General features: G+C 27.7%; 5 protein-coding genes across 5 annotated transcripts; 4 read left to right on the top strand and 1 right to left on the bottom strand.

Moving 5' to 3' along the window:
* Positions 1–3,577: 3,577 nt before the first annotated feature.
* Positions 3,578–4,598, top strand: OCT59_008473 (uncharacterized protein; the record flags this gene model as incomplete). The annotated part of the gene is made up of 2 exons (XM_066142491.1): positions 3,578–3,893; positions 3,964–4,598. The coding sequence occupies 2 exons, from the start codon at positions 3,578–3,580 to the stop codon at positions 4,596–4,598; spliced, it is 951 nt and encodes a 316-aa protein (XP_065999370.1).
* A 23-nt stretch (positions 4,599–4,621) lies between these two features.
* OCT59_008472 (uncharacterized protein) lies at positions 4,622–4,942 on the top strand (the record flags this gene model as incomplete). The annotated part of the gene is made up of 1 exon (XM_066142490.1): positions 4,622–4,942. The coding sequence occupies one exon, from the start codon at positions 4,622–4,624 to the stop codon at positions 4,940–4,942; it is 321 nt and encodes a 106-aa protein (XP_065999369.1).
* A 2,957-nt stretch (positions 4,943–7,899) lies between these two features.
* Positions 7,900–9,255, top strand: OCT59_008471 (uncharacterized protein; the record flags this gene model as incomplete). Its single annotated transcript, XM_025332671.2, has 1 exon — positions 7,900–9,255. The coding sequence occupies one exon, from the start codon at positions 7,900–7,902 to the stop codon at positions 9,184–9,186; it is 1,287 nt and encodes a 428-aa protein (XP_025168998.1). The 3' UTR covers positions 9,187–9,255.
* Positions 9,256–9,469: 214 nt separating this feature from the next.
* OCT59_008470 (uncharacterized protein) lies at positions 9,470–9,877 on the bottom strand (the record flags this gene model as incomplete). The annotated part of the gene is made up of 1 exon (XM_066142489.1): positions 9,470–9,877. One exon carries the CDS (start codon positions 9,875–9,877, stop codon positions 9,470–9,472), a length of 408 nt encoding a protein of 135 aa, XP_065999368.1.
* Positions 9,878–11,610: 1,733 nt separating this feature from the next.
* OCT59_008469 (uncharacterized protein) lies at positions 11,611–19,267 on the top strand (the record flags this gene model as incomplete). Its single annotated transcript, XM_066142488.1, has 12 exons — positions 11,611–12,606; positions 12,693–12,790; positions 12,864–14,185; positions 14,264–14,311; positions 14,380–14,516; positions 14,598–16,859; positions 16,946–17,486; positions 17,566–17,803; positions 17,870–18,202; positions 18,274–18,959; positions 19,038–19,069; positions 19,139–19,267. The coding sequence occupies 12 exons, from the start codon at positions 11,611–11,613 to the stop codon at positions 19,265–19,267; spliced, it is 6,822 nt and encodes a 2,273-aa protein (XP_065999367.1).
* Between the last annotated feature and the right edge of the window lie 2,320 nt (positions 19,268–21,587).

Genomic DNA, 21,587 nt, shown 5'->3' with positions numbered 1-21,587 from the left:
ACATTTTTTATGGCAATTTCCAGACATTCTTTTTTTATCAGATGTGTGAATTTGTTGATTATATTCTGCAAAATAAAATTTTCCACCCCTTATATTCATAAAATGTTAACACAATATTTCACAATATCAAAATGATGTTCATGTAAGCTGAATTTGAGCTTTTATTGCCATGATCTTGTTATCAAATTAAGCTAACTGGCTTGATTAACTAAAAGGTTTAAAACTCAAGCAAAATACTACCATAATAAGCAAAGTAATATTTTCTAATAGGAATTTATTTTTAAAGCTTTTCTGCTGTAGGCATAATATACACTATTGTAAGTATAATCAGCAAATTGTGTTATTTCTAGTTAAATTTAAAGATTTACCAAACTAATATTTTTAAAAAAGTAATGTATTTATTAACTTTGAATATTTAAAATAAAATTTTATGGTACAATATTTTTATCAGAACGTTACAAAAAATCGTATTTGTAATTCTTATTCAACAGATTTATTCATAGATTTTAAAATAAGCAAAGCGAAAGTTAAGCTGTTTAATAAAGATTAAAATCATGCACATTATAATACGAAAAGCCATCAAAGTCAGCGCGAAATTTATTATCAAAATAAAAAATCTTTTACATAGTTTTTTTCTAAAATGAAATATTTTTTCGTTGAAACTTGCGACGCGTATTTTGTTAAGAACTGTGTTCTCATTGTGAAATCAAATTAATATTCGAAAAATTTTTATATGCCAATATTAGAGTAGTACTTTTTATTTACAACTGGACCGTTGTCCAAACCTTTTTGACGAGCTGCGTAAAGTTTTATTACAAATATAAAAATTCGTTTCTTTTTGTCAGACAATAAATTGGAAATGTTACGTGTGAACATATTTAATATATTGTATATAATGTACATTAAAGGAATAATTTTGTTTTAAAATACTTTCTTTTTGTATGCATACATTAAAAAGATACAGCAAATTAAAAAAATTATCAAAAATTATCGTGCATTATAACATTTGTTGTAAAAAGTATTATAATATTTTTTTTTCTTTTTACATTCGTTAATCGAAATGTCCTTTAAAATTTTCTCGTGTTACATCATTACATCATTTTTACGTATAATGTCAATTATCAGATAAAAATCTCGTTGAAAATATTGCATTATTTTGAATAAAATGTTTAATTTTTGCTCAATTCCTATTTTTTTAGTTAATTTTTAGTTATTATTATATAAACTTGTTTTATTTTTTATTTTTATGTTTATTTATTTATTTTAATTTATTTGTAATCACATTTCTTTACAATAAACATTATTAAATAAAAGAAATTTATATATGAAAATATATTAAAATAAATGATATTAAAAATACAATCGCACAAATATCACAAAATTCTTAGAACATATTATATTGCACAATTAATTTCATTTATATATTGAGAAAATTAAGTATGAGAAAGTAAAGTATAGATTAGACAAAATAAACCACAATATTTGCTTGTTTTAAATTATTCCCTAATCAGAAACCACCTACCTTTGGAAATATTAGAAATGATAGAGCAGCTTCATAATTATTTATTTTTTCACTTTTATTGAAGACATTACTTGAAGTACGAAATTGCTTCAAAAACAAAAAAATTAAAAAAAAAGAAATATCATTCATCAGCATCAAACCCACAATCCTACACCAATCCATACTACCTACCTTTAAAAGAATCCTATAACATCCAATAGATATTTAGCAATACCGATCATGTCAAATAATTTTACATGACATTAAAAATTGGATAAATGTGTATCTCGCCCCCCGTATGATGCTTAAATCCAACAAAAATTTGTAAAAAAGAAATTCTTAATATACAAACCTTTTTTAAAAGTTATATAGTATGTGTATTTTTGCCTGCTCCGCAAGTTTACTTAAAGCATCAAAGATGGTTTTGAATGTCATTTTTGACTTATTTGACAAAACTTTTTTTCGATTTTTTTTTTTCGTTAAATCACGTGATTTATTTAATTCTAGCCAGAATTAACTGATCGGCATAAAATAATTTCCTTTTTTGGGTAAAGTGAGATCTAAGCATCACAGGGGCTGGATATAAATTTGACCTTTTTCTTGTTTTCTTGGGATGGTTTTTTTTTTAAAAAAAAAAAGTTAGAAAAAGGAAAATAAAAAGTAGATTTTTTTTTGAGAAAGAAGACTCTTTAAAAGCAGAAAAATGAAAAAAAGGGAAAAGAAATAAAAAATTTTTTTATTAGAAATATTAGAAATAGAATTTCATTAAATTAAATTAAAGTTATTAGCGTCGGATATTATAAATCGTAATTATTATTATTAAAGAATTGAATAAACATTTAAATATTATATTTTCTAATTTCAAAAAAAAAAGTAAAATTTAGTTTACAAAAGGTTTTAGTATTTTTAAACAAATTTATATGATTTAACCTTATCAAAATTTTTATTCAAAACTAATTTAAAAATTGATTAATTGCGTTAATTTTAAATACCGTATTTACTTGTTACTTTCATTTATTAAATTTAAATCCACTTAAAAACATTATTTAATAAAATTTTGATATTTTCATTATTAAAGTATTAAAAAAAATTTTTTTTTTATATCATCATTAAAAAGTATTGAAATATTTTAATTACATCCAATAAACAAATCGTACGTAGAGAAATACCGTGTACCACCGATTATAGTATCCCTTTAAATTAGGTCTCTTGCATCATAAGATCATGTATAGTACTTGGTTTATTTTGCCCATTTGCCACAACGAGTATTATTCAATTATATTTCTTGTAAATCTATAGGCAGTGTTATACGGTATTAAGTAAATTAGTGAATGAAATAAAGAAATATAACCAATATAATCAACTATCCGGAAAAATCTGGTTCGAATATCAATCTACATATCCATGATCACGGTTAGATCTTAAATTATGTGTAACATTGGATATACGTATGTAATATTCAAAAAACAAAATGTTTCTAATAAATCGTGGCTTTGTGCTAATCATTACACTTTTTTTATATTATTTTAGCCGCGCCACATTCCTGATTGCTAATCACAGAGTCTTTCACGGGTCCAGATGATCGACAAATCGAGAACGCTAACTCTACAGTTTTACAACTATGAAATTGCGTGTAAAATTATTGTGAATAAATAAACCAATAATCCTAGTAGTTAATAATTAGTTTAAATGATTAAAAAAAATTTTTTTTTTATATCCGAATAATGTATAGAACAAACGGATATTTCATAATAACCGGATAAAAAAAGAAAAAAAATATAAATGATCATCCTGAAATATCCGGTTTCTAGATTCAGATCGAAAAACTTAGATAAGCGGATAACTAAGCCCCAACCTTTTACTTCCAAAAAAGTATATTGTTTTGAAACGGTTAAATAACTTTAATAAAAACATGATTTTTGATATATTACGTCATAAAATTTTTGTTATGGTGAGTTGGCTTACCGTACGAACTACGAAGTTTTTTTTTTCTGTGGCGTAACTTTACGTCAATAAATACAGAATGAACATGTACATTTAATATTTTCTTCATTAATCTTCTTTCTAATTTAAATAATGAAAGTAAGATATACGAATAAATCTCTTCATTATTTAGGGTTTCTCCTTTTCTTTATTATTTCAACTTATTGTTATTTAATTCCAAATGATTGGGTTAATACCGATGATCCTGATGACTTTGACCTAATAGAAGGAATTACGTATAATATTGTGCATTCTATGTCAGAAAAGAACTTGGTTAATGTTGGTGAAAGAGTTCAAGTCGGTGCACCTAATAGATCTGACCCTAATCAACAATGGTCATTACGAAGGGTTGAAGGTAATATTTACAATATTATAAATATAGGATTAGGTAGAAATTTAGACAATAATGGTAAAGGAGCGTATGTCAGTAGTCCTAAACATGATTCTAGTAATAATCCGTATCAACACTGGACATTTAGAAAAATCCAAAGTTGTACATATAACTGATAATATTGCTAATGCGAGAATGGAATCTTTGAGTTTGGATAGTATAGACAGTAATAGTGAACTAGTTTATATCAAAATTTCTAATAAGAATAATCGTTATCAACAATGGTTATTTGAACCCATTAATTATAAATTAAGTACAAAAGTAATAGATTTTGATTTAAATTTTAAAGAAAATAAACTGGAACGTAAATTAGTTAACATTTTAAGTAGTAACGATACAATTGAGAATCAAACAAATGCGACTATAAAACGATGGTTTAAAAAAGAAGAAACAAAATTAAATACTTATACTTTGGAAATCAGAAAATCCGAGTCTTTTAAAATTGGTAGATATATTGATATGTCTTTTGAAATTGGTGCTATTATTTTTGAACTACCTGTAAAAGCAGGTATTAGTGGAGGGATTGAAGGTGAATTTAAAAAAACAACCGGAGATATATATAAAGAAACTGTGACAGATGAAGTACATTACCTTATTCAACAAAAAGTTAGCGTACCACCCTTCAATTCAATACAAATTATTGCTAATACAAGTAAAATTAATTGTGTAGTACCTTTTAATGCAAAAATTCGAATCAATTGTGAAGCGAAGCAGATAGACTGAGTACGAGCGGAAAAGTTATTGAAATGACCAATGTTGGTGCTAATGCAATTAGATATTATGTTCAAAGAGAGAATCCTGGAATTAAAGTCATGGATGAAAATTTTTTTTATATCATGACAAATGGCACTCTAACAATAAATGGCTATGGATATAATTCATATACTCAATTAAAAACTTTGGAATCCCAGGGCACGTTATCTCCAAAGAAGCCAGAGTCCACTCCAAAGAAGCCAGAGTCCACCCCGAAGGCGGCATCAGAGTCTTCTCCGAAAAATCTGGTTATGTTTCATCAAATAATTCTCACATTATTGCAAATAATTATGTTACAATTTATTTATGATTAAATATTTTTTACGTGAGAGATCTTGAGTATTTCTAAAATGTTCATTATTTTTTTCAATGTAACTTTTTATAGTAAGTCATTGTTTCTATAGTATTCAGAATAAATAATTTAAATTTGGAAATAAAATTATAATTTATATTATCTTTTAAAGTGATAAATGAAACAAAAATGTAATACCGTGATCGATGATTGAAGTCGCGTGACATTATAGTTTTCGTTAAATCATATGATCCAATAAATGAATTTCCCGAGTATCGAAAGTTTCGACAAATTTCGCTCATTATTGACCTTTAGGGTATTTATACATAAAAGACGAAACATTTTAACTTGAACTTTAGGTTTCTCTCACATTAAAAAATAATATTCTTGAGAAACAGTGAAAGAAATTTTTTAATTAAAATTTTTTTTTTCCTTTTAATTTGTCTAAATTGTCATTATTTAACATAAAAAAGAAACTTTGCTAATGAAAATTAAAATTTAAAAAATAATAAATTTAAATAAAATTTTATAAATCATATTTGTAAAATATCCAATGCATCGTACTGTACTTATTCCTTACAATAATAATTTTATAGCCTTTTACATTCTAGTATTAGTATTTGCCAATATTTAATATCTGACTGTGGGAATTTTCTTGTTTTATCTAATTATTTCGTAAAATATTGTGAAATAAGTAATAGTCATTTCACGAAAGCTATCTGATATATACTTACTGTATATCATTAACCATCACGATAATTAATTTGTTTCTATCACGAGGACTAAACGTCCCGATATACTTCCTTTAATCGAAAACATCTAATAAAAAAAAATCACACCGACTATTATAAAGTTCTTTATCCAATTAGGAATAGAAAATTAATTTAGAAAGGGTAAATTAATTTTCCATTACAGAATATCATTCTTTAAAATTATCTTAAAACATTCTCACCTTCATACATATTTCCATTTATATTCGTCTGTTCAAAAAACAATCACTGATTGCTCTAAAGTCTAAATAGTAAATATTTAAAAAGTACCCTATATTTCACCATATTAATCCACCTCATTTCTATATTTTCTGACTGTGGTCAAGATTTTTTTTTTTTGCGATCGATCAACAACTTCCACGTGTACAATAATTGACATTCGTAATTCGTATAGCCAGAATATCCAATTGATTTTTGTACCACATTTCATATAGTAAAATATTACAATTACTGAAGTATATGCAGTTACTCATGATAATTTTCAAAACAAGCGTATTGAAATAAAATAGTATGTTTTTTCGTATTACGGTACTTTCAATAAAATAACTTGAAATATAAAAACTTGTAGAAAACGGGTATTTTTATGCATAAGTTAAATTTGTGATAGATTTAGTGAATTTTTTTACGTTTAACCTAAACAATAGCTACGTAAAGTACTTTTTTTTTCGTATTTGGCTAGTGTCGGCAAAATCAATCATTTGTGTTTCAACTAGTGCTTCGATCCGGATGAAAACCGTCATCCGGGTTACACAAAAAAATCCGGATTTTATTTCCGAGTCAAATAATCCGATCGGCAATAATTCTGGCCAGAATTTATAACGCCGGCCAGAATTACAAATTTGTGTAACATTAAATTTTCGGGCCACTATGCTTAGCAATTTTTTACCCGGTGCTATTTTTTTTGGTGTCACGTGACTAAGATTGCGAAATTTTCATAATTTTAATTTTATTCAATACTTTTTTTTAAAAACGATTTCATATTATTTCAGCATTGTCTCAGACTATTGTTTAACATTTCTTTTTGAATTAACTAATTATGAAGTTCTGAATAAACAAGATATTTTTATTATATACAGCTAAAGATTACTATGAGTTAGTAAGACAATTTTTAAAATGTTAAAAAGAGATTTATTTCTTCTTTCAAAAATTAAAGAATCATTTGAATCAAGTTATATAACACTAAGGTTTTAATATTTTAAAAAAAGTTGTTATAATTATATAAATTTTATAAATATCTCAATTTTTTTGTAATTTGATCTAAATAATTTTTCATTTAAAAATAATAAATATTATTTCGTTGTAAAAGTATAATAATAAGATTTTATTTTTTTGAACGTTTGAATGTGAAAAAATGATTCTTTGTTTAGTAAATTATTACATTTTAAACTTCAGTTGATCAACATATGATGCAAGTGTTCAGCGTTTTTACTTTTCAGCATTTAATATGTTTGTCTATGGTCGCACTTTAATGAAAAATATATATATAAATCTTAATTATATAAAGTTACGGCGCTATGTAAAAAAAAATAAGGTTTCCAGTTTAAACCGGATATTTTTCATCCGGGTTATAATCCGGATGAAAACCGCAAAATCCGGATAAAAAATATCCGGATCGATCCGGATCAATTTGAATACGGATCGAAGTACTAGTTCCAACATCCTTTTAATTTTTACACAAGTACACAAGCTAAAAGCATGAAAAAACTTAGCCCCAGAATACTTGAAAGAGTAAAATCGTGCAAGTCATGCACAGTCCCTGAAAAAATTTGATCCGTGTATTGTATCATTTTCATGGCTTAAATCATGGAAATTTTCATCTTTATCCGTAAATGTATCATTTTCACGGAATTTTTTACGAAAGACACGGAGAAATAATGTAAATTAATGTAAATATTTGGATAAAAATTTTTTATAGGGAGTGAGATTAAATTATTTTTTATGACAAGCCACATGACACAGCATTGCCACTTTCGTGACATATTTTGATGGGTACTATTCGTAAAATGGCTGTGCATATTTCCAAAAAAGAAAAATTATTGTTTTGAAACGTTGAATAAAGAAAATTAATAACGTATTTTAATCAGAGATTTGGGTCAAATTTCGTTTCGTCAAAACTTTTTCCATGGCGCAATATAATAATAATATGGATTATGATTTTTTTTTTCTCTATTCTTAATTCACTGTTTTTTTTAAAAAAAAATTTAAAATAATGAAAGTAAGAAATAGTGAATTTCTTAATTGTTTAGGTTTTCTCCTTCTTTTTATAATTTCAACTTATTGTTCTTTAATTCCAAATGATTGGGTTAATACCGATGATCCTAAAGACTTTGGCTTATTAGAAGGAATTACATATAACATTGTACATTTTGTATCAGAAAAGAATTTAGTTAGTGTTGGTGATCATGTTCAAGTTGGTGTATCTGATGATAATAATTCATATCAACATTGGTCATTACGAAAGGTTGAAGGTAAAAATAATCATGTTTATAATATCATAAATATAGGATCAGGTACAAATTTAGATAATAACGGTAAAGGAGTATATGTTAGTAGTCTTGATCATGATTCTAATACTAATCCTTATCAACATTGGATATTTATGAAAATCAAAAATAATACATATAATATTGCTAATGTAAGAAATGAATCTCGAAGTTTAGATGGTAGTATAGATAGTAATGGAAAATTAGTTTATATTAGCATTTCTAATAAAAATAATTCTTATCAACAGTGGTTATTTAAACCCACCAATTATAAATTAATTACAAAAGTAGTAGATTTTAATTTAGATGTTAACTATGGTCAAATGTTGACTAGTAACGCTACCCTTTTAAGAGGTAATAATAGAATTGAGAATCCAACAAATGCTATTATAGAACAAATAATTGATAGAACAGAAGAAAAATCAAATGTCTTTACTTTGCAAATCAGAAAAGCTGATTCATTTGAAGTTGGCAAACATGTAGATATGACTTTTGAAATTGGTATAAATATTTTCAACTTAATAAATGTGAAAGTAGGAAATAATATAGGTATTGAAGGAAAATTTAGTTCAACGGAAGGGGAAACAAACAGTGAAACTGTATTAGATACAGTTTCATATCATATTCAACAAAAAGTTATCGTCCCATTTCACACTTCAGTAATAGTAACTACAATTGTAGATAAGGTTAATATTTTGACACCTTTTACAGCAAGAATTCGAATTACTGGTAAAGCAGATAGATTGAGTAAAAGTGGAACAGTTGTTAAAAAGGCGAATATTGATAATAATGCAATATTATATTATCTTCAAAGAAAAAATGCTAAAGATTTATTTTTGGATAAAGATTTTTATTATATTAAAACGAATGGTACTTTGGGAATAGATGGTTATGGATTTGGTTCAGTAATTAAAACCAAATCTATTTCAGGGTCCACTCGAAAAAAACCAATTATACTTTATCAAATTTTATTTATTATACTACAATTTATTTATGTAGTCAGTACTTATTGATAAATATTTCATGTAAACGAATTGATTAATAAAACGAATTGATTAATTAAATTTGAAAATAAATTTATTAACCGATAAAGCAAGAATAATTTATTAACACTTTTCAAGCTGAAATATAACGCCATACAGATAATACATAAAGATTTATTTCTTATTTAATCTACTTTAATATTTTCACTCATTTAACATATTACGATCCACCCCTTGCAATTTTTATTATGATTGTAACTCTTTTCTTTTAATCAAAATAGAATAATTTAACTCTTATTAACTTTTGATTCATTTAAACTTCATTATCTATACGACCTTCACAGCATGTTTCACTTGGTATTTCACAAGCAATAAACATAATCAATGAAGGAATCGACATCCAAAGCAATGTAATCATTAATATTTGGCTGAGCAGAACTGATTCGTATTTTTTAGGATCCGTTATTTGACAATTCCCACTTTTTTCTTGTATTGCGCTATAACCCATAGCACAATATAATATAGACATTATAACGTTTAAACTATTTGCTGAAATGAAACCAATGATATCAGTGATAAGAGCAAAGACAGTAATATTGTGAAGAAAATTTCCTCCTGTACAGTGTTTCCAATTTTCAGCATTTTCACCAAGAATTGATATGTTATAACATATACTGAATAAAATAATCGCGTAATTTAACGCCACAAGCAACAAACACATGATCCGATAGATATGAATAACAGTTTCCCCACAGAGTATCATTTTAGGTTAATGTATAGTTAATGTTATGGAATTTTCCTTATTAGAAAATTTTAATTATTTTTTGAAGAGTTTTCTTATTAGGCAATTTTATATGTTGAGGAATTTTTTTCTTATGTTGAACAATTTTGATTATTTGTTGAGGAATTTTTCCTGGGGAATTTTTCTTTATTAATATATATTTATTTATAGTATTTTCAACTGACTATTATGACATACCATTGATAACATTAACTAACTGTGACTATAAAACCAAACCTAATAAGTCATCTTAGTAAATTTGGTTCTCATGACACATATTGACGTATTAATAACATTTTAATTATCTCATTATAATAATGAATAATTTCTAACTGAACCAAAAATTCTCTAAATTATTTTTATTTTATGATATTTGCATAATAAATAGAATTTATTAATATAAATCCTTCTTGAGAAAATAATTTCTAAAAGGACTTCTTACTTTTGCTAATTACTGTACCATTCCGAAATTAAACAACCATTTTTGAACTTAATTCCGGCCAAAGTAGTCATAATTCTGGTCAAAATACCATAATGCGGGCCAGGTTTGTTTAATTTCGGAATGATACGTGTATAATAAATTATTAAAGAACTAGTTTATAAAGTTTACTGAGTAGTTTTTATGCAAATTTTAAATCGTTTAATTGAGATATATTGTTTTTATTTTATTTTTTTTTCATATACTGTATATACAAACTAACAATATCTTATATTATAGTGTCATAAGGGCTAGACCGTTAGAGGCCTGCAAACGGGACCGGAACCCGGAAACCCGGAAATCCGGACCCGGTAATAATTTGTAGTTTTTACAAATTTTTTTTTTTCTTTCTTTTCTTTTACAATTTTATTATTTGAGAGATGCAAAACATTAACCCGGTTTATTTTTATAAATAGAATTTATTACCTGGGAATTATTCGGCTTTTACTTTATATTTTGCCGATCATGTAACAAATTTTTTATAAAGAATTTTTTTTATATTTCTGATACAAAAACTAACGACACACAAAGGGGGGTAACGGGCTTAACACTGATACACCCAAGAATGGTGAGTTTTATATAAAATTAAATAATTGACATTTTAAATTTTTTGAAAAGGGTTTTGGATTTCTTTAGTCCTTGAAACAAGCTTCTCAAACACTTTTTTGTCTCAACGTTTGTTTTTCATGGCGCAGTGCCGTTCACTACCAAAAATAGACTACTTTTTTTTTCATGTCCTTCATGTCCTTACTTTAACCGGTAAACAAAATGATCTACTTATCAATACTAATTATACTATCATGCCTAACTATATTTGGGAACAATTAGTAGTCATTTATAAAAAAAAATGAAACATTTTAATTTTAATTGTTAATAGTTATTGGTACACAATAAAGACAAATTTAAGAAACAAATTTTGAAAAAAAAAAATTATTTAAAGGGTCGTCATTTCCCCCAAGGAAATCCTTGATAGTAAGAAAAAAAAAATATTTTATTGTTATTTTTAAAAAATTTAAATATCTTTTTAAGTCACAGTAACAATATTATATTATTACTTACAATAACAAATATCACTTATTTTTATTTTTATTTTTAAAATCACAAAGCGAACAGATTTACAGTAAAAGCTACAAGGATTCTATAAACTAAAGAACAAATATCATTTATTAAATACTTTTGTTCGAAATTTACCATTATGTTTAAAAGGTCTGGTACCAATAATAATGATAGTAGTTATGCTGGAACAAGTGACAGTGTCAATAATTTCAATGTTAGCGATGTTATTGACAATTATCATGATACGAATCATAAATCTGACCGTGGGGAAGAAAAATATATGCCACCACATCTTAGAGAAAGACGAACGAATCATTCTCCACCAAGACAAAGGAATTGGAATAACTCTCCGCCAAGACAAAGGACTTGCTCGCCACCAAGACAAACGGATTTCTCGTCATTTAGAAAAAGGAATTGCTCGCCACCAAGACAAACGGATTTCTCGTCATTTAGAAAAAGGAATTGCTCGCCACCAAGACAAACGGATTTCTCGTCATTTAGAAAAAGGAATTGCTCGCCACCAAGACAAACAGATTTCTCGTCATTTAGAAAAAGGAATTGCTCGCCACCAAGACAAACGGATTTCTCGTCATTTAGAAAAAGGAATCACTCGCCACCAAGACAAAGGGATTACTCGCCACCTAGACAAAGTAATTATTTGCAACCTACACAAAGAAATTATTCTCCACAATCGCCTAGACAAAGGAATTGTACACCACCAGTTAATATTTCCAAAATTTTTAGCTCTTCCGAACTAACATGTAAAGGTAGTGACAAAATAATTTTTATTACTAACGGAAAAGAGATTAAAAATAGCGCTTGGAAGTCAGTGTTGTGTAAAAAGAGTCCTTTGGATCAAAATGACGTTAGAATTTTTGTTGGTTCAGCTTTATCAGCAGCGGATTCTGGAGCAGATGAATTAGTAACAGAATTAGGTAATCCTGATGGTCTTAAGAAATTAGAGGAAATCATAAATTTTTGCTCTATGTCGTGTGATGCAGGACTTGATAAACAGGTATTATCCTTCCAATATGTCGTGCTACCTTTATTGGGAGTATTAACTAGAACTACTATTACTGAATGTACTTTGAAAAATTACGTTCATGACATCTTTATGGTTGTTTATACGAACCTTGTAAGTATAACACTAATACTATAAATTTAAGTTAACAGTTGATTTTTTAATATCATGAAAAATTAATTAATTAAATAAATAAATAGGACCCTTTTCTTTATAATGGTGTGATGAAAATGTTGGAGACGTTGGTGCAACGTAATTCGCTTGTAGATGAAGAACCATATTCATTTATTCCGACTTCGTAAGTAACCAAACACATATTATGTACAAAACCTGGTGGCGTACATTTAACTAATATTCCTTTAATTAATTAGTTTAGGAATATTTTTCCTAATAATTGTGCGACTTCTTACAGAATTATTACATCGCGTCAAAGAAGAAACTATCAATGAGACAATGTGTAACATTGTTCGCGATTTACAACGGTTAAAAATTGACTATCAGCAATCAATTGAGCAACAACCATCACCTACCTCGACAGACCCATTAATTAATAATTTGGAAACTAGAAAATTTTTTTTTGAGCTATTAGAAGAAGAAATGAATATCATGAATAAAATGTTATATATAGCTAATGTGGTTTATGATCCACCTGGTAAACTATCAAAAAATGGTAGAAGACACGATAATGACTTTAAAAGAATTTCAGAAATATCAATTATTCCTACAAAAGAAGAAGTGATGTGTGATCGTCAACCTTTTTTACCTTCTTCGCTCCCTAACGCACCTCACTTTTTACCTGATGAAATAGAAAGATTATTTGATACACAATTTCGACTTTTAAGAGAAGATATGTTAAATGTGATCCGTAGTGGAATATCAAACTTTATAAATGCATTAATGAATGATTGGTCATCTTCTAATAAAAATAGAGAATTAAAAAACATACAAGAAAAAGGAGGTAGATTTAGATATGATAATACTAGGTATTTACAAGTATATACTGGCATACAATTTGTTGATATTGCTTGTGATAAAAGAAAAGGGGTTTCTTGTACTTTAAGATTTACTCCTCCAAATATTCGTAGTGCAAGTAATTTAGAAGGTAGAATAGAATATTGGAGAAAATGCAAAAAATTACAAATTGGTAGCCTAGTTACTCTTTTATTGCCAAACCAAGATATCATACAAGCACAATCAAATAACTTTGTTAATGGTAATATAAGTAATTCTGATTTATACTCACTTTATTTTGGTGTCGTTGTAACGAGAAAAGAAGAAGATTTAGCTGGTTATGATCGTGCTACGATCGGTATTAATTTTATTGATTCATCAATTTATCCTATTGCCTTGGACGAAATTTTAAATTATGATAAAATAACTGAAAAGTCTTTAGAAAAAAGGTTTATGTTAGAATCAACTGGAGTTTATTTAGAAACTTATATTCATACTCTTAAAGCTCTTCAGAGTACAAATCCTTTTTCTCTCCCTTTCAAAAAATATTTGACACCTAATAACAAGAGCGAAATTAAGGTTAATAATCCTTTTTATACTAGAGCACCAGGATTTCAATTTGACCTGTCGGTGTTATGTAAAAACAAAGAACAAAGTTTAAAATTAAATGTTGCCGATGAATCAACTCATGATGAAGTAGTGAAAAGTGTTACTAATTATAGTAAATTAGATGAAACTCAAGGTATAACGTAATTTTTGTTCTTAAAGGTAATCGAATAACCTTTCAAAAATAATTATTGACTTTGTTTGAAAATTGTAGCCAAGGCATTGATAATTGCTTTAACACATGAAATTGCATTAATCGAAGGTAAGTATTTTTTTTAAGACCAAAAATTTTTTTTTAAAAAAAATGTAACCGCATTTCGTAATTAACAGGACCACCTGGTACCGGTAAAACTGCGGTTGGTATTGAAATAATGAAGGTGTTATTAGCCAAAGAAAATCGTAAAACAATAAGTGGTCCTATTCTCATAATTTGTTTTACTAATCACGCTCTTGATAAATTTTTGGAGGTAATTATAAACTTTTGATTATGTATTCATTTATTTAAATATTTATTTTCGGTAATATTCATATTCTCCTTTTTTTTTTAGCATTTACTTGATGAAAATATAAAAAATATAGTAAGATTAGGTGCTGGAACACAATCTGAAAAGATTAAAGATTTTAATTTAGAAGTTCTTAGTGAAAATCGTGCTCATAATAAGAAAATACCTTACTCAATGGCAGTATTGAATCGTGAATTAAAATCTATTGAAGATGCTGTTAATGATATGACGCTTTATAGAAGTTGGATGACATGGGATGATATACAAGAATATTTGATGATTAAAGAAAACAGTTTTTATGAAAAATTTATTTGCGTGACTAGCGATGATTTACCTAGTTGGGTTTTAAGAACTAACATGAAAGAATTATGTTACAATGAAATTTTTTATGATAGCGAGAAAGAATCTTGGAGTAATCATCAAGATAGAAGGAAGAAAAATGCATCAATATTTGAGAAATGGGCAAAATGTGAAGATATTAACACTATAAAGAAGCAAAAGGAAATTTTATTAAATGTACAAAATAATAATAAGAAAGGTAAAAAAGTTGTAAGTAAAAATTCATTTTTAGAATATGGAGAGAGCTATGACGAATTACAAATTGATTATGAGACAACGCAATGGATTGAAAATTACAATGAACCAAAATCAGATCGTCCTTTATCATTGTTATTAAATGATTATTCAATCTGGCAAATGTCAAGATCAGAAAGACAAAGACTTCACGATTACTGGCGTACAAAGGTCCATAAAGAGTTTGTAGAAAAATTATCAAAATTACAAAAAAGATATGAGGAAAAACGTAAAGAAATGAATAATATTTATGATTCAGCAAGTCGTCAAATACTCTTAGAAAGCGATGTTATTGGTGCGACAACAAATGAGGTGGCAAGATATCAAGACTTAATTAGATCAATTAAGCCTGAAATAATTATTTGTGAGGAAGCTGGACAAATTTTGGAAGCCCATGTTCTTGGTGCACTAACTCCGTCAACTCAACATTTAATATTAATTGGGGATCACAACCAACTCCGACCTCGTATTTCAACTTTTTCTCTTGGTATGGACTCAAAGACAGGAAGAAATTATCAATTAGATAAATCATTATTTGAAAGATTAGTTAACAGTGATAGAACCAGTAAGGTTGAGAAAACTCAACTTTTAACTCAGAGACGTATGAGAAAGGGGGAGATCTCTGACCTAATTAGATACACACTTTATCCCAATTTAATTGATGGTGAAAATACTGCTAAATATTCTAATATACGTGGGGCTCAACATAACGTGTATTTTATCGATCATAGGCATCCAGAAGATAAGTCTGATAGTGATTTGGCAATACAATCTTATGTGAATACATATGAAGTAAAAATGGTGGTAGAGATGGTAAAATACTTTGTTAGAAATGGATATACTAAGCCAGAAGATATAACTGTACTTACTCCTTATCTAGGACAAATGATGAAAATTAAAGAGGCTTTAGCTAAATCATTCGTTGTTATCATTGATGAAAGAGATGCACAGGATATTATTGAAATGGAAGAGGAACAAAAAGAAAATGATAATGATAAGAAAGGAAAAGATAATATTGTTAAAAGTACAAATGCTGCTACAACAAAATCATTAAATCATCAAGTAACTTTAAGAACAATTGATAATTTTCAAGGTGAAGAAGCGAATATAGTTATTGTCTCGTTAGTTCGCAATGTTTCTAAATCTGGTGATTATGATTCTATCGGATTCCTCAAAAGTTCAAATAGAAGTAATGTTTTATTATCACGTGCTCGTGAAGGAATGTATCTCATTGGTAATTCTGAATTGATGGCAACGAAATCTGAAGATATATGGAATCCTGTAATTAAAATGTTAAAAACACGAAACCCTCCACAAATTGGTTTTGGTATGCCAATTGTATGTGATCAACATCCTGATTACAAGAATATTATTACTGAACCTGAACAATTTAAACAATTTAGTCCAGATGGAGGATGCCATAAAAAATGTCAAGTTATGCTTAATTGTGGACATGAATGTACTTATAAATGTCATTCTGACGATCCTAAACATATTGAAATCAAATGTTTTCAGCCTTGTCGAAAACCACAACCAGTTTGTGGTCATACATGTCCAAAACCATGCTTTGAAACTTGTGGAAGGTGTGAATATCCTATTAGCAAAGTTAAATTACCTTGTGATCATGAGATACAAAATGGTAGATGTTGGCAAAATCAAGATAAAGAAAGACTCTATTGTATTGAATTGGTTACAAAAAAATTACTAAACTGCGAACACTATAAAGAAATTCAAGTACGTAATTTTTCGTTGAGTACAGTAGTTACTTTATTAATAATATTTTTAATCTAATATATCTATTGTTTATTTTCATGTTTTAGTGTTCTGAGTCCGTTGAGAATGTTAAGTGTAGGGATAAATGCAAAAAACTATTGAAATGCGGACATGAGTGTTTAAATGAGTGTTCTGAATGTCAAAAAAATTCTATATTGCCTGAAAATTCTAAAAATGAAAGCAAAGTCGAAAATAGAAATGAACTTGAACGAAACCAGCATGGAGAATGTAAGCATATATGTGAAAGATTATTATTTTGTGGACATATATGTAAACAATATTGTCATATGCATGAAGAAAATGATTGTCCACCATGTGAGAATAAATGTACTGTATCATGTGAACATGCAACATGCAATAAAAATTGCGCTGAACCTTGTGATGTATGTGCAGAGAAATGCTTATGGAAATGTGAGCATCAAGGAAAATGTGAGTTAAGCTGTGGCGCACCTTGTTATAGACTACCTTGTAATGAAAGATGTGACAAGAAATTGAAATGTGGACACGGATGTGCTGGAATTTGCGGTGAAACTTGTCCTTCAGAAAATTTTTGTGTCAACTGTGCTTCTGAGAAGGTTAAGGATCAGGGTACGTTAAATTTTTTATTAATTTATTTTTAGGATTTTTTTCTAACCTTTAATTACTATTTATTTTTTAAAAAAAATAGTACCAGATGTAATAATGGGTACTAAGTTTAGTGAGATAGACTGGAATGAAGAAAGAATGATTGTTCTATCTTGTGGTCATGTTTATACCATGGAAACAATGGACATGCTTGTGAAAATGGAAGAATATTATGAAGGTTCAACTAACGGAGGATGGACATCAATTAAAGCACTTCCAACCTCATCAAAGAATATAATAAAATGTCCAGCATGTAGAGCGCCAGTTAAAAATATCAGGAGGTATGGGAGAATAATCAACAAATACACTTTGGATATACAAAACATAAAATTTCTAAAAAAATATAGTGATGAACATAATGAAATCACTAAGCAAGTTATTATACACGAAGAAGAAATGAGAAATGGAAGAATTCAATTAATAAATAATTTGTATGGCTCAATGTTAAAGGAAGTAGCAACATTTGAAAATCATAATACTGTGAATAAAAAATCATCTGAAGTCACACCTTATGATTATTTTGAAAATATTGAAAGGTATCATGGGTTTAGTAAAGCTATCAACAAAATTTGGGTTAATCATGTTAAAATTTTATTAAGCTGCTATCAGAAATTAACTTCAATTATTCATAACACAAAAATGGCGCCATATAAAAAAGTCGAAGCCGCCGTTTCGAGTTTGTAAGTATAAAATGAGTTATTTCCTGAGATGATTGTTTTAACTTTATTTATTCAAAGAAATTTTATTTTAGATACCAAGCTAAATCAAGTGGTTCATCAAGTTTAGCTTCCACTTCTTTAGATTCTGCAATTTCCGAAACACAATTAACTTTCCAAGAAACATTTTCACAAATGGGAATCTCAATACCACAAATAGATCAGAAAATTTATTTAGACGTATTTTTTGAAATTATCAATATACAAAAAATTCTATATCACGAAGTTTTATTCATAATTGAAAATGTAGTATTATTTATATTTGCAGAGACAAATAAAAAATGTAAAAAACTTTGGAAAATATTTGCTGATAATTTACAACTTTCTATCCAAGACCATCTATGTACGATAAGGCAGATAGCAGAATCAACTCATCATATCAGGCATTATCTTTCAGCTAATGTAGAATTAATAGAATTACATGCTAATATGCTTAAACTTCAGTTAAAATGTCCACCTAATGGAATTGTTGACAATAAACTTCAAACATGTACTATGGAAAAATGCGAAGATATAAAGAAATTCATTATAAACATGATTAAATACTGTACAGATAATGATATTAAGAAAGAATTTAAAGATTATATCCTCAAAAAGTTAAGTGATTTACAGAAAAAATTTGATGAAATTAAGACTTACGCTGAAGATGTAAGCAAAACTATAACTTTTGAAGAAGAATTAGAAATTCGTCGGGTCATGCAAACTGAATTTAAAAGTTCAGGTGCGTTTAATCATCATTATACCAAAAGTTTTTTTTTTTAAAGTAAATTTTTAATTCTTATTTTTATTATTTAATTAGGTCATTGGTATGATTGCCCTAACGGTCATCCAGTAAGTAATTTAGTAGCATTTTCTTTTAAAATATGTATATGTATAATATATATTAACAAATTTTTTTAGTATACGATCGGAGAATGTGGAAGAGCATGGGAAAAGAGTGTATGTCCAGAATGTAATGCTGAAATTGGTGGAGAGAGTCATAAGTTATCTGCTGGGAATAGAGAAAGACAGAATTTGGCAGCACCATAGTAAAATTATAGTTATCATTGTCAATTTATTTATTTATTATTTATAACATAATGTTCTTATTTTTTTATTAAAATTCTTAAAATTCTGTTATCAGTATTAAATAGGTAACATACCAAGTACTTCTAAGTTAATGTCAATAGTTAAGCTCTGAAAATTCATTTTTGTGTATCTGAACACACTAACATAGACTCTTTGCATAGTTACATACAATACAGATACTTCATTTACATTTATGTGTATCCATACTCTCAGACCTTAATACAAATGTGAACTTTGAGATATATAAGGATTTTTAAAAAGTTTTTTTATGCAATCAAATAGGATCATGTCGTTTTTAACATACTGATATTTTATTTTTTAGATAAATTATTATTGCGAAAAAATATATTTGATATTTTTGACGCATTACGTCATTTAGATTAAATATTACACATATTAATTTTTGTAGGTAAAATAACTATACTTTTTATATGGAACATGATCTTGGAGTCTGCATAATAACACAGTTATTGGATATAGTAGTTAAATTATACATGTTGCCGAAACTCGGAAATTTTGAAATAATTTCAGGATTCGGCCTTCGGCCAATCATTCCAAAGTCGAAAGTCGAAAGTTGGGCCGAAATTTTCTGGCCAGTATTATGCACGTTGGCCCGCATTGTAAATATTGTGTAACATTGATGTAACACAACATTTCATGAAAATGTCTTTACTTCCCGGTGGCAAAACTTCTATCCGAAGTCACGTGATATATGGTTCTGGCCAGCACTAAAAATTTGGCCAGAATTATAAAATAGTTTCGGAAGTTTCAGCCAGAGTTTTTTTTTCAGATTTCGGAACTTTCGGATTCGGTCATGTTTTCGGCGCATTTTTTTGTGGCGCAGTAGACTCACATATTAAATGATTTTTATATTAAATTTAAAGCTAAAAAAATTTTTATTTGCAAAAAAAAAGACGGACCGGTCCGTCTTTTTTAGGACCGATGGCCATCTTTTGATATTGCCCAATAACTATTATATATTATACTATCATAAATCGATATCATGCACAGTTTAATTCAGTTCGCGATATGTACAGTATCAGGTGATCACCATTTTTGTTTTGTGATTGGCCGCTATGCTAAATTATGCATACTCAAATAGGAAGGAGGCTTCAAGTGTGATAAACTGATAATTGATAACTGTTGATGCGGGTCGTGTGTTGATTGACATGATTGACACCCGACGCGCTTCACTTATCGGTTTACACGATTGACAATTGACGTGCGTTAGTTATCATCTAACACATATCGGTACTTAATAAAATATTTAACTTTTATTGTAATAAATAAACTAATTTAATAGAATACCTGAATGTAAATGAGATAAAGCTTTAATAAATTTGGACCTTTAAAATAAAAATCATTAGATCCCAAATATCCATATTTGTGATAAAAATATCCTATATTGGGCAATAAAACGTTTTCATCTTTAGAGAACTTGTTTTTGGAGAATTTAGAGATGACAAACCAGTTTTCGTGGTCGAAAATATGTATGAAGTGTTATGGCGAATACACGCTGAAATAAATCAACATGAAGGGCAAAAGCAGCTTTGAAAATCAAATAAAGGAAGATGGAGCTGGATAAACTAAATAAGATTTAGTTGAAAAACTCGTTGCTCGCTAACCCTCATTCACCCTCTTGCCGCAAAGCCAATTATTGCGAATAGGTTCTTATCACACGTTCAAGCGTGTATTTAAAAGGTTAATTATTATTCACTTAATTTGAGAATATATGAAGATTTGTATCTGAAAAGGATATGAATATCAATATTTCGAAAATCGAAAATCATTAAATATTAAGCCTTATCAGTTATTGAAAATAAAAAAAAAATAATTTTTAGTTAGAATATAAAAAAAATTTTTTTCGGCATTGAATTAAAAAAAAATAATTAAAAAAAAAAAGAAAAAAAAATTCAGTCTATACTCTATAAGAACAGGTAAAGATATTTATAAAAAGTAGCTTCAGTGATGTTGATCTGCTGCAGCTGATCCATCATCCTGAGAGGCTGATTAATAAGAAAAACTATCAAAACAAAGTATCCGATCAAAATTTCATTAGCCGGAATTGGATTAACAACAAACATTCTATAAGCATGCACATGTAATCACAATAGCAAACCAATACGAAATAGATCAGACACAGACATGTCACACGTTACATGATGTTACACGATGCAAATAACCATCACCGATTTTTTTTTAAGTAATTTAATTTTGGATTTTAATTTTTTTCATAATATTGATATAGACAAGAATAAATTCTTCTGTTTTTGTGAGAATT

The sequence above is a fragment of the Rhizophagus irregularis genome, chromosome 16 (genome assembly GCF_026210795.1).
Source record: "Rhizophagus irregularis chromosome 16, complete sequence".
Classification (NCBI taxonomy): Eukaryota; Fungi; Glomeromycota; class Glomeromycetes; order Glomerales; family Glomeraceae; genus Rhizophagus; species Rhizophagus irregularis.
Note: the sequence above shows the minus strand (reverse complement) of the source record. Positions and strands in the feature narration are given on the sequence as shown.